General features: G+C 34.6%; 2 protein-coding genes across 5 annotated transcripts in view; one reads left to right on the plus strand and one right to left on the minus strand.

Moving 5' to 3' along the window:
* Positions 1–13,814, plus strand: part of cep44 (centrosomal protein 44) — a 30,803-nt gene that overhangs the window by 8,106 nt on the left and 8,883 nt on the right. For 3 of the 4 annotated variants that reach the window (XM_067405017.1, XM_067405020.1, XM_067405021.1), the window contains exons 1-2: positions 10,205–10,288; positions 10,505–10,595. In XM_067405017.1, the coding sequence (XP_067261118.1) occupies positions 10,507–10,595 (89 nt within the window). In that variant the 5' untranslated portion in view covers positions 10,205–10,288; positions 10,505–10,506. Of the gene's footprint in view, positions 1–10,204; positions 10,289–10,504; positions 10,596–13,814 lie in introns of those variants that run through there. The other variant, XM_067405018.1, reaches the window with a different exon arrangement.
* On the minus strand, positions 1,518–9,861 carry fbxo8 (F-box protein 8). Its single transcript, XM_067403548.1, has 6 exons — positions 9,654–9,861; positions 6,143–6,491; positions 5,741–5,867; positions 5,069–5,187; positions 4,656–4,852; positions 1,518–3,165 (listed from the first exon to the last, which is right to left on the minus strand). The coding sequence occupies exons 2-6, from the start codon at positions 6,481–6,483 to the stop codon at positions 2,978–2,980; spliced, it is 972 nt and encodes a 323-aa protein (XP_067259649.1). The 5' UTR covers positions 6,484–6,491; positions 9,654–9,861; the 3' UTR covers positions 1,518–2,977.

Consider the following 13,814-nt stretch of genomic DNA (forward strand, 5'->3'; position numbering starts at 1 on the left):
TATATATATACACACACACACACACACACACACACACAAGGCCATATTCCCATATCTCCGTCATCAGAGAAGTGTCAAAATCACAAGGTCTTTGCATTTTCTCTGGGGTGTCAGGTAGACCAGACGCAATTTCAGGCGTCAGAGAGGCTCGCGCTGTTGTTGAGCTAGTTGTATTGATGAAATGCAGTCATAGCGAAGGCAAGGACTTCATCAATCATGCCAAATTATAGCCAAAACTCTGCCATTAGACCTGAGAAACATAACGTCACCTCAGATAAACAACATTTTAACGACATGCCTTTGATAAATCCATGGACAAAACAGAAAAAGTATGGGCCTGCTATAGTTTATTTACGTGCAAAAATAACTTGTATTTTGATTGAATAAAACTTTTATTGTTTTCAATACTGAACTTGTTGATGAAATATTAGAGGTCGAGCGAAGCAATAAAATGAATCACATTTAGTTTATTTTATTATAGAAGTATAGGGGGAAACCGAGACCAGTTGTCACACTTTTTACACCAGTGAATATTTGTCAGAGTAAGGTAATTTATGGGCGCATATACCTAAAGGTTTTGGCTACAGAAACAGCTACCGTTCTTCTTTTGTTCTACTAATAGTAATTGCATAAATATATAGCCTAAAATTTAAAAAACAACTCGCCCCAACCTATTTTTTATTTTTTTATAAAACATATAGTGCAGCCTTTCCAGTTAAATCTACCTTCATTAAATCATTGCTTCTTGATGAATGATTGTTAGTGTCGTTATATTGTGTTTACTTGTTTAATTAGCTGTTAGGACATATATATATATATATATATATATATATATATATATATATATATATATATATATATATATATATATATATATATATATATATAATGTTGGAAGTTTAGGCTAATTCGGGGGATAAATTTCACAACATTTTTACATTATAGTTAGTGAGTTACAAACCCAGGCAACTTACTTTTTATAAGAATCCCAGAATCCGCATACAATCAGTATTCAATTTCAAGCACAAATCTGTATTTCCATCAAAAGAGAAGTCTTTTCATTTTCCCACCATATGAACTGGGACACGTTATTTCTTGAGAAGACACTTGCGATGTTTTTCTCATGCTGAATAATTTTGAAGGCATTATACAAATTATTTGAAACAATCACATTTAACCGAACAGAAAATATTTTCTTTTGTCTGACCAGTAAATGTTTGCGCTGTAATTTACAGGAAGGAATAGACTTTCTTCCTGGAAATTAGAGAGCAAACATTTACTGGTCAGACAAAAGAAAACGCGTATGGACTTTGAAATAAATTGTGCGACTATCTTCATTAAAACAAGCTATGTAAATTCCAATTTACCAAAAAATTATTACTAATTTATTGGAATTAAGGCATAATAAATGTTGTCAAAATTCACATGGTATTGTTTTTTGCAATCATTTAAACAAATGCATTGCTTTTTTAAAAGCTAAGGATCAGCCATGCAAACAGTGATTTTCAAACTTTTATTTTCTTTGATACAATCTATAAGTGCGTTAGTCCAGTGTTGTCATTCTGAAATCTCTATTAAACAAATTCTTTCTGCTATTTAACTAGTTAAGCAGATTTGTTCAAATAGAATTGCATTTGATACCAAAATTAAATACCAAAAGAATGCAGAGCATGTAATGAAAAGAAATACCAAAAGAACCAGAGAAAGATTAGCTGTAATCTGTTATTAAAATTACAGTTAATTCTGCACTGGATAACAATGGTCAGAATTATGTAGCATTGTGACATGGTAAATATGCCAAAAAAGTGCAAAGGAGAATTCACTCTTTTTAATTGAGGGAAAAACCACAACTCTTAGTTAAAATACTCCAAAATAAAATTTAATGTTTATAAATCTCTATAATTATATACATTATGTGCAAATAAAATGTTCAACATTAAATTAAACTATGCAGAGCGTGTGAATAATAATGTCGTTCCTTATTATTGTGTATATGTTGTTTAGTATTTAATCCTCTCTATTGGCACCCGATTGTAGAAAATCTGAATAAAAGAAAAAAAAAAATGCCCACATTTATGAACTGAGAGCAAATACTTAACTAAAAGACAAGATGTTCAATGAATTTTTTGAGAAAAGCTTCTCTAGATGAATGTACTCAGATGTTCAGATGATGGATTTCATTTGCTTGTATATGAAGTATTTGCGTGTATAGAATTTATATATTTTGGATTGGAAAACGGTCTAACAGAATGTGGTGTACAACAAAAAAACAAAAAAAAAACAAAACAAAGATGACCAAACCTATGAAACATACGTAATAAAAATTCAGTGCATACAATGTCTCACAGGCTTTTACTCTTCTCAAGGAAGATGAGACATATGTGACAATGCACAAACACAAAGCCTCCTAAAACAAGAAAGTACACACAGAATTAAAATAAAACGCTTTTGTTCATTATCAATAGTTCTGCTGTTTTAGTCTGTCAATCCTTTGATATCACAGTGACTATAGACTGAATGTCTTAGACTTGCCTGGATTTTGTAGATATGGCAAAAAAGCTGACATTCATTTGATAAAATGAGGTTTTCAATTTAGAACGAGGAAGAAAATAGATGTCTTTGTAAATATGATGCAAGCCCCATTAAGTCTACATTCAGATTTAACTGACTTCATAGCTTATCTCATTAATCTTCATGTAGCTACATAGTTTTGCATGTTTAAGCGGTTTCTTGTAGGTAAACCTTGTCGCTACCATTGCTAGCCTGCTAACAACTGACTTGCTTTGCTGATTCTTCACATTGTGGCTGTCCTCCACATCTTTGTAATGCAGCACATCATATCAAAGGCTTAACTCATAGGACTTCATTTTTAAAATGAGTTCTGACAGTGTTTTTCTTCCAGCTTGAAGCAGAATCCTTCCTAGTGCATTTGCTAACGTTTCACGTGCCAGCTCTCTCTGACGTGTCTCTGTAGTGCCTAGGCCGCCACGTGGCCGATCAGATAGATGTTGTCATAGAGGTGGCCTACAAAGTCCTCGCTGATGTTCTGAGCCGCCCGCCGTGTGTTTCGGATAAACTCCCTCTTGGACATCTTGTTCTTTACGTGAGGGCTGGTCAGATCGATGGAGAGAAGGATGAGAGAGTAGCACAGCACGTACACCGCATCTGCAAAAACCAGGAGAGCGAGAGAAAGAGAGAGGTGTGTTTGTCATTTTTTCGTTGTAACGTTGTAACCCTACCTCAAATAAAAATGTTTGCATTATGCAGAAACAATTTATTTGATCAAAAAAAACTGATCAGTAAAAACTGTAATATTGTGAAATATTATTACATTTTAAATGTTTGAATATGTTTAAAAATATAATTTAGTCCTCTGATGGCAAAGCTGAATTTTCAGCTTCATTACTCCAGTCTTCCGTGTCAGATGATCTTTCAGAAATCATTTTAAATATGCTGATTTGGTAATCAATTATTATAAATTATTATTGGTGTTGAATTATTAGTAATGGTTTGTATTATTATCAATGCTGAAAAAAGTTTTTGCTGCTTTATATTTTATTAATATTTTTGTGGAAACAGTGATACTTTTTTTAAGGATTCTTTGATGAATAGAAATTTCAAAAGAACAGCATTATTTGAAATAGAAATCCCTGACACTTGATTACATTGAATGTATCCTTGTTTATATAAAAGTATATATTATATTATATTATATTATATTATATTATATTATATTATATTATATTATATTATATTATATTATATTATATTATATTATATTATATTATATACACTCTTTAAACAGCACAACTGTTTTCAACATTAATAATAATAAGATATTTCTTTTTATTTTATTTATTTTTTTAGCAACACATGAGCATATTAGAATGATTTCATGTTCATGAGGATCATGTGCCACTGAAGACTGGAGTAATGCATAGCAAATTCAACTTTGCTATCACAGATATAAATTACATTTTAAAATATGTTAAAATGAAAAACAGCCATTTTAAATTGTAAAAATATTTCACATTATTTTTCATCAAATAAATGCATTATTAATTATTCAAAATAATTAATTATTAATGAATTGTTCCAAAGATTTGACTGCCAATAAAAGTTAAAATGGAAACAATATGAGAAGAGCACACCTCGGCTTGAAGAGTGAGCTCTGTCAGTAATTTATAATAAATCTTCCTGCTTGTACAGTAGCACACATGCACTACAAGTCACATGTTATTGCAGGAGGTAACTCTGATTGGTTGGATTAGACACAGGGTCCTCTTTTGCTAACACTTTAAGCCAGTAGGCTTAGTTCGGCTTTAGAAGCAAACGGCAGTGTTAGTAAAAGGATTTCTAACATATTGCTCTATACAAAGACAAGATCATGCAGATCTGCAGCTAATAAAAGATGGTTGACTCAAATCAATACACGACAATACTGTACAGTATAGACAAATACAGTATTAGAACCAGTACTTGAACTTGAATTGTTGCCTTTGGCAAAAATCTGTGAACGTTACTTGATGTGACTGCTGTACATGCCTGACACCCAGCAAAGCAAACAAACGTGATCTTGATGTCACAACTACACACTAGATCACATCGTAGTAGAAGTGCCATTCTGGTAACTGTAATGATGGTAGATCACTTACCAGGACTTAAGCCCACTTCCTGGACCAAAGTGGGGTTGCAGGCACAGAAACGATGAGAAAACTTAGTGATGAGGGTCTCCAGGTACTCGCCCCTCTCCTCCGGGGCATGAATGTGTCTGAAGAAGTCCCTCAGTGCATTAGGAAGGAACTGGTTACTAAAATTATGAAGTGTGACCAGCTCATCCAGAACATCTCGCCTGCAAATACGGTAAACATAAATCAACATTTTTAGTTATTATCAGTAGCAGAATATTATTTTTATTTATTTATTTATATATACATATATATATATATTACGTGTGTCAATATTTGTTTTCCTCCAAATATGATAAATATCATGGTATTGGTATAAGCTCTAAAACTACATGTCTTATAAAATAATAAAAGAAAATGAAAAAAATGAAGAAACGAACCGTTCATCAAGATAAATCCGCAGCATCTTCCAGTTCAGCATTCTGGTATAGAATATAAACTTGGCAATTTCCTTCGGGTGGTCCACAAGAATACCTCTGGACATGAAGTAACTGATACCCTGAATGAAAGAACCCACATAAAACAGGGTGTGGGGATTAGGGGAAAAAGAGAAGGAGGGGGCGAGCTTTTTTGCCAGACACCGCGGTTTAGTCCAGAGCAAGGCTATCGCATGTCCTTTAAGTGGACAGCTAAAGCTTTGCTAATCTAACCTAAGACACGAGTGAGGGGAGTCAAGACATTCAAATGCATCTTTGAACAGAAATGATGTTTTAAGAGCAGCTTGCATGAGAGAAAAGCCATTCATTTCATTTTAATCCGGGTTGTGGTCTAAAAGCCTATGTCATGCACCATTATTCATTCTAGGTGAGCTTGTAAAAATAATATATTTAGTCTGCAGTATGAGCATTGCTGGGTTATGTGGGAATTTACAGGGTGGAGGAGGAAACCGTCATATTAATCATAGCTAAAGTTGGTCAGAATTGCATTTCCAAAGCACACTGTGGCTATGATCATTTCTCTGTTCTTTGCCCGTTTAAACATTAAATGGCTTGGCCTCTAATTACAGAGACATTATTGTGGCAAGACAGAACAAAAGCTTGCTTTTTTTATACCTCTTGCGGGTTGGCATTGAAGGTTAGGCTTCCTTCATCCAATTCCATGTAGAGCTTTCTATAGGAAAATCCAGATGGAAGCCTTCGATTGTATATGGAACAGTGACCCCAAGTGGACTTGCACAGGCTAGAGGGCAGACAAAGAAAAACAAGTAGTTGAATAGGAGGAATGCTAAATTATAAAACACTTTCTTCATTCGTGGAAAAAATAGGTAATATACTTATTTTATTTATTTATTTATTTCAGAATAGTTGGAAATCTAAAATAATGAATACAGTTTTTTCATCAAATCCACTGAAAGAAACATTATGTTTCCTACCTCCCTTATATAATTCTCCCTGAATTTTTATTGAGAAAATACTGAGACAATATTTTATATGGGAGCTAAACACATCACTAACCCCTGCCACAGGTACTCATCATTTCCCAAGTCCTGCCACACACAGGAGGCCAGGCACAGGTCGGTAGCATTCAGGTAGGAGAGGATGGTGATGCTGAGTTCGGGCGGCAGCATCTCTAGATCGATGAAGCCCTGCTCCTCTTTGCCCCTGCGGACGCGCAGCAGGTGGCTGATATCGGTGCCGGGGACCTGGCACTGTGGCGTGCGGCGCTGCTGCAGTGGATCAGCCAGTGGGGGCCCCACCCTCCGGCCCCGCTCTCTGTCCCGCTGGAGGAAGCACTGTTCACTGTACTGCTGCTGCAGCTGCTGGTTCCTCACCACCCTCCACAGACCCTGACCCATCTGCAGATCTGAAAAAAATATATAATTTAATAAAATATAATATAATATAATATCCATCATCCAAGATGGATATATGCGTTTCTTTCTTCAGTCAAAAAGAATTTTTTTTTTGAGGAAAACATTCCAGGATTTTTCTCCATATAGTGGACTTCAACGGCTACCAACGGGTTGAAGGTCCAAATTGCCGTTTCAGTGCAGCTTCAAAGGGCTTTTACGCAATCCCAGTCGAGGAATAAGGGTATTATTTAGCGAAACAATAAGCCATTTTCTAAAAATTTGTTTTAAAAAATTATATCTTACCCTACTGTAGCTCTGCAATATGCCACACACAACATAATCACGTTAAAGGTTTTTTTTTTTTTTTTTTTTTTGTGAAGGCTGACTTAGTTTTTTTAACATTCACTATGTACACACTCACTCTGTACTTCTGCCTACGTCACACGTGACCTTTCCAACATGATAACGTAATGCGTGGCGCATCGCAGAGCTAGTGCAAGACGAGCATTTGTGGTTAAAAAAAAAAATTTTTATTTTATTTTTTTAGAAAATGACTGATTGTTTTGCTAGATAAGACCCTTAGTCCTCGGCTGGGATTGTGTAGAACCCTTTGAAGCTGCACTGAAACTGTAATTTGGACTAGGGCTGTCAAACGATTAATCGCGATTAATCGTATACAAAATAAAAGTATGTATATAGAAATACAAACACATTCATGTATATATCTGAGAAATATATACAAGTATATGTATTCATTTACATTTTTATTTAATTTATATTATATATAAATAAAATTATTTTGTACAGAAATAACATATTTCTCTTAAATATATACATTAATTTGTGTGTATTTATATACATAATAATTACATACAGTACACCCACATATATCATGCAAACACAAACTTTTATTTTGTATACGATTAATCGCGATTAATCGTTTGACAGCCCTAATTTGGACCTTCAACCCATTGGTAGCCATTGAAGTATATGGAGAAAAATCCTGGAATGTTTTCATCAAAAACTTAAATTTCTTTTCTACTGATGAAAGAAAGACATGAAATTTTGATTCTGAAGTGAACTAATCCTTTAAGAAACACTTATTATTATTATCAATGTTGAAAACAGTTGTGCTGTTTAACATTTTTGAGGAAACAATGATACAACTACGATTAAAACAACTTTTATTCAGCACGGACATTAAATTGTTTAAAAGTGACAATAAAAACGTTTATAGTGTTACAAAAGATTTCCATTTCAAATAAATCAACTTTTTGAACTTTCTATCCTGAAAGAAAATGTATCACTGTTTCTATAAAAACAGTTTTCAACACTGATAATAATTATAAGAAGTACCATTATTAATAATTGAGCACCAAATCAACATATTAGCATGATTTCTGAAGGATCATGTGACACTGAAGACTGAAGTAATGATGCTGAAAATTTAGCTTTGCCAACACAAGAATAGTTTTTTCATTTCATTTCATTTTTTCAATATTGCTTTTTACTTAATTTTAAATTAAATAAATTCCCCCCTGGTAAGCATAAGAGACTTCTTAAAATAAACAAAAATCATAATTAGTTCAAACTTTTGATCAGCAGTGAAAATAAAATGTTTTTCAACTGTAAATTTCAGTTTGAAATCAAGTCAAATTATGTCACTGAGTTCCTGCATTACTGCTGAGCTGCAGACCTCCATTAACTCTCCGTGACTTTTAAAAAACTGAAGTATGCTGCACATGCAACAGATTTCGATTACTGAGAGTTCTGGTGTTAGATCAGTTTCTGTTTTTGATTTCATATACATTAGGCAAGAGGAGCTGATGTAATCTCAGCACTCTGAGAAATCTGATACGCACAAGCTGCTTTTATTTCCTTTTTCGCTGAGAGTTTTTGTAAATCATATAATCTCTTATTGTATTTATTTATTTATTACTAAAGGAAAGCTTGTGTATTAAGCCTTTTATCTCTCTGCCTTCTGTTCCTACAAACTAAACCGGAGTAATCCAGAGGCCTCAAGCTCTCAGCACTTTATTTTTGATTTAGATGATTTCTGTTATGTCCCTGAACCCTACAGATCCGAGAGCAAAACAGCCCAAAGGAAACTGTTTTTAGTGCCAGTGTGCAGAGTGCAGTAATCAGCTGGGAAATAAAACCCCTGATGGCAGCTTTATCTCCACTGCAGTAGCACTAATCCTCTCTCGGAGATATGCATTAAGCCTTTTTATGTGGCCCTGTCTGCCTCCCTCCAAGGGCCCCGCTCTCTAAAACATATCTCGGTCTATGAGAAGCCTTGTTATTCATGTCTTTAATGGCCTCTAGAATGCTCTCGTGACGCTCTCCTTGTCGCGGAGTCTCTAACATGACTCTTTGGCATTCTGTAGGAGGAGCTTGGGAATTCTTAGACCCGTTAAAACATGGAACGGAAATCTGAACAAGGTCAATGAACTCTTACAAGCATTTTCCCTCTGCTTTGCCTAAGGGCAGAGGCAGCTCTTTAATAAGCACAAGTAGTGTGTAATGATTTAAGTTACATCATAACCACTTTTTTTCATGGTTGATTAACTCATCTAACTCTTTCTATTAAAAGTGAAAGTGAACAAGTCTGGCAACTCCATGCACGTTCTAAATGTGTTACTCCTGACAACAAACTGTTTACAGTAAACTGAGACAATACAATGACAAGCTGGAAAGAACAGCTATACAAGGATATCACAAAAGCACTATTTACAGTATATGAAAAATACATTTTAGGTCAATTAATAAGTATTTAAAACGTAGTTTAACCCTGACCTATTTTTTCTGGCTTTATTTGCATATCAGTAGCCTTTCAGATTTCTACCCTAACAAAGGAGAACTCATCTGGCACACTATAGAAGTATAAAACATGTTAGCACAAGCTCTGAGACTTTACAAATTATATAAATAAATATTATTTAGCGCAATGACTGACATACAAATCGAGGTTTTCTAGTTTATATTTTGTTAAGCTATGGGTCCTCCATCATGTTTGGCTGAAGCACAAAGTCCCGCCTCGCTCTAAAACAATTGGTTTGAATACCAATTTGACACACAAACTCGAAGTCTGATTGGCTGCTGCGCAAAGTGACGCCTCGAACGCTTCTGTTTTTATTTTCGCAGCGTCAATCGCTCAAAGCAGCACCACCCACCTCTGTGTATATGAAATACTTCTACCGCCGCCGCGACGAAGTGAGTTGCTGATCTGCCAGTGTCTCACGGGTGAAATTATCTCAGTCTTTTAACAAGAGCCCAGTACAGCCATCTTGACAGCTCCAACGCTGCTGATCGAGGTGAGACACTCCTCTGACACTATCATTCATCAGTCCTCTCGCTCCTCCTGTCCGTCTCTCCGCCTCCTCGAACACTCTGGCCAGACTGACGTTTCTTGTTATTGGTGGAAGTGACGCAAATCGCTCAGGGTAAATTAAGCACAGGTACATACAGTTGCACTTTCGATTGAAAAGGTTTCTTTCATGTTCGTCAAATTCGTATGGTTTTATGCATACATAAAATATATGAATGAATGATTAGGTTAATAAAGTAAATACATTATTACCTACGTGAAGGAATGACGAGTAATAATTAAATGAAATTGCATCACCAAATTTGTAAATGTGCTTCTAAAAGAAGCAAGCTAAGACATGAATGTGTAGAAGTGAAACAATGGATTGAACCTTCGAGTCCCGACGCATAGAAACCAATCACAACAAACCCGAATATATCAGCGGCAAAAACAAAAGGGAGGAATTAGCAATAACTGTTTAACAATAAAATCCAACCAGCGGTAAGACAGTTGTTACTGTATTACAAACGCAAATAAGTAGGAAATACAATCAACTAAGTTAATGCAAAAGATGTAGGCTAACGTTACTTGTTGAAATAACATGCCATGATCATTTTACATTGTTTGGTCTATGACTACAATGATTGACAACGGTAACTTTATGTTTTTAAACATTAATAAAACTATAATTCCTGATGAAATCCGCTGAAATTACAGAGATGGCCACTGGAGATCTGAAAGGAAGTCTAAGAAAGCTGGAAGCCTCTCTCCGTTCTCTAAAGTATCCCAGAGATGTGGACTATCAAAGGTATGAAATATGAAGAATTTAAAAAAAATAAAAAATAAAAAAAAATGTATATATATATATATATATATATATATATATATATATATATATATATATATATATATATATATATATATAAACCGTTATTTGGTGGATCCAAAATGGTTGATATTCATGCATTTTTATTAATATTTATGTTAATCGTTTATGGCTTATGATTTATCAGTTTCACTTTTGATTTCCTATATCTATGTACTGATACTTTATATATATTATTTCTTATCATATTTTCAAGTATTTACTTGTTATTGTACCCTTATGGTTATTCTTATTTTATTTTTAAGACGAGTATGCTTGTTATGTTCAATTGTTCTTCAAAGTGTTCCAGTGTGACAGGTCACGCTGACACGTTTGTGGTTAGACATTGGTTTCTCAGAATTAGCCTAGTGCTCATTTGAATCCGATCAAAATGTGCCTGCTGACATTTAATAGTGCAAGATTTGCAAAATTCCCTAAGGGTTATTTTTGACACTGGACCAGTGGACGACGTAATGGGTGAAAGTAACCTTTTTCATTTTAACAAAAACATCAGCTTGAGTGGGTTGGGAATTTCCCTGTATGCTTATGGTATAATTTGGACTGAGCTGTTGATAATTTAGATTTTTCTCTCCTTTGCTCTCCTGGGCTTCTGCTTCTTCTCTCTTATCTGCAAATGTCTTAATGTTTTAATTCTTTTTGATTTTCATCTATTAGATACAATACTCTGGATTTTACAATACTCAATTTATTATTAACTATTGACTACTCCTTTATGATGGTTATTTTACCTTTTGGTTTAAGTATTTTCATTATGGATTAAAGTTTGCGTGTGAGGCTAAATTTAATTGTAATGAATGAATAATTTTTCATCAACTTTATCATCAGCGTGGATCTCATTTTCTCAAGTTTGTACATTAATATATATATATATATATATATATATATATATATATACACAGTGCCTATAGAAAGTCATTATACCCAGTGAAAATCTTTACCTTTTGTTACATTACAATCTGGAAAATAAAGTAAATTAAGTTTAACTTAATTAACTTGTTTTGGGTGATGTGCTGTGTTTGCTTTTTGCCAAACATAGCACTGAAAGAAAGAAGCCTTTCCTGAAAAAGTGCCACACTCAGTCTCGTTTGTGCTATGCAAAAAACACATCTGGAAGACTCTGATGCCATCTGGCAAAAGGTGCTATGGTCTGATGAGAACAAAATTGACTTTTTTTGGACCGAACTCCAAGCGCTATGTTTGGCGAAAAGCAAACGCAGCACACCACCCAAAACAAACCTCTGTCCCTCTGCTAGACAGCTGAAGATGGGCAGGTCATTCACCTTCCAACATGACAATGATTCTAAACATACCACCAAAAGAATGAAAGCGAAATCACTAAAAGTGATTTTTCCATCACTGTTACTCTAGTTTTTCAATTTCTAATAGTCCTCCAGAATGTTTATGAAAACTGTGAAATTTTCACTTTGATGATGAGGGTTATAATGTGTACATACAGCTCAAAAAAGTTAGACTTTATTTTATTTTCCTGGGTATAATGTGACAAAAGGTAAAGATTGTCACAGGGTATGATGACTTTTTATAGGAACTATATGGACAATGAAACTGAAACACTGGCCAATAGCACAGCTGTACATAAAATATTGCAATCAACACAACATAATGGGAGACATATCAGAGTTCAAAAGAGGACAACTTGTTGATGTGCATCTCGCTGTGACCAGGACAGCAAGTCTTTGTTGTGTATCGAGATCTATAGTATCCAGGGTAATGTCGGTATTCCACCACGTAGGACTAGCCACATCCAACAGGAGTAACTGTCGACGCAAGAGGAAGCTGTCTAACACTGGGACTGTTGCTTCCCAGATGTTCATGTTCAAATTGTTGGTCTCAGGTTTATAAAAATGTAGAAATGCTTTACTGGTTTAACCAAATAATTCTGCACATGGAAATTCAGGTGTTCAGGTGACCGTTCTGCATAAGATAGTTTCCTTATTCATTTACATAAAGTGCACTATGGCCGAGTGAGCATTTTATAAATGTCCATTCTCTTTTTTTTCTTTTCTTTTTTTTTAAATTAATGTGTCCTCATAATCTTTAATCAAAATAACTCCCCCTTCCTCTTACTATAACAACTCTTCTCTGATGAGGTGTTTACTGGCGTGAGGGCGGGACAACCTGTCACTCACATGAGATCACAGCAATAGCAAACCACAGTGATCCAATCAATTCCCGATTGACAAAATTAAGTCCCGCCCTACATTTTTTTACGTTTTTGAGAAGCTGCTTCACTCAGATATATGTCAAAAAAAGGAAGGAAAAACTTGCAAATTAATTTTCATGTCAACTTTAAGATTTTTATTTTTATTTTGTACATGCTACCACTTAAATATTAGTGCACTTTTTGTTTGTTACATTTACATTAATGCACTTGGCAGACACTTTTATCCAAAGCAAATTGCGTCATATTAAAGGAATACATTTTATCAGTTCATGCATTCACTGGGAATCAAACCCATGACTTTGGCATTGCTAGCACCATGCTTTGCTGTTTGAGCTACATGAATACTTATGCATGTCATGAATGTGGATGGGGTAAAAGGAAGGCCTGATTGTCCTGATTAGCATGTAATAAAAGTTAACACTGTTATGAATGATTATTGGGTCAATGATTTTAGGCCTTTTATGTCTTTGTTAGTCGAGTCGAGTGGTTGTGAAGTAGTTGATCAGCTGTCAAAGAGGAAGGCTGTGGTCTTCATTGTGGAAATAGAAAAAAATAGCGTTATATCTTAGTTTAGAGCTGCACAATTAATTGTTAAAAGATCACAATCTGAATTTAAACAAGTAATAAATGACAACAATTCCCCTGTGTCTATTAAACCTTTGACAAAATAACACCGGAACATTCAAAAATGAGTTTGCGCTGTCGCTGACCCAGAGAGAGCAGTTATCGTGTATATAGGTATGAAACAACTTCACAAACAGTCTTTTCAACCACACAGTTTCGTTATTTCTGTGTTACAAATATTATCACAGGATAAAAGTTTATTGTTCAGATATAAACACTAATGTCTACAGTAGCGATCACAATAGAGCAAATCACCTTTTGAAATTAACTTGCCGCATCAAATAACAATTGTTTCGATTACATTGTCATGCCATAAATTATGTGGCGACAAGTGT

Source organism: Chanodichthys erythropterus, chromosome 12 (assembly GCF_024489055.1).
Source record: "Chanodichthys erythropterus isolate Z2021 chromosome 12, ASM2448905v1, whole genome shotgun sequence".
Lineage (NCBI taxonomy): Eukaryota > Metazoa > Chordata > Actinopteri > Cypriniformes > Xenocyprididae > Chanodichthys > Chanodichthys erythropterus.

Excerpts from the sequence above, each read along its gene's own strand:
- fbxo8 (XM_067403548.1), bottom strand. The coding sequence starts at position 6,483 with ATGGGTCAGGGTCTGTGGAGGGTGGTGAGGAACCAGCAGCTGCAGCAG. Across the intron at positions 5,868-6,142 it reads GATGAGTACCTGTGGCAGGG|CCTGTGCAAGTCCACTTGGG; the intron begins GTTAGTGATGTG and ends TCTGCCCTCTAG. Across the intron at positions 4,853-5,068 it reads CGGATTTATCTTGATGAACG|GCGAGATGTTCTGGATGAGC; the intron begins GTTCGTTTCTTC and ends CCGTATTTGCAG.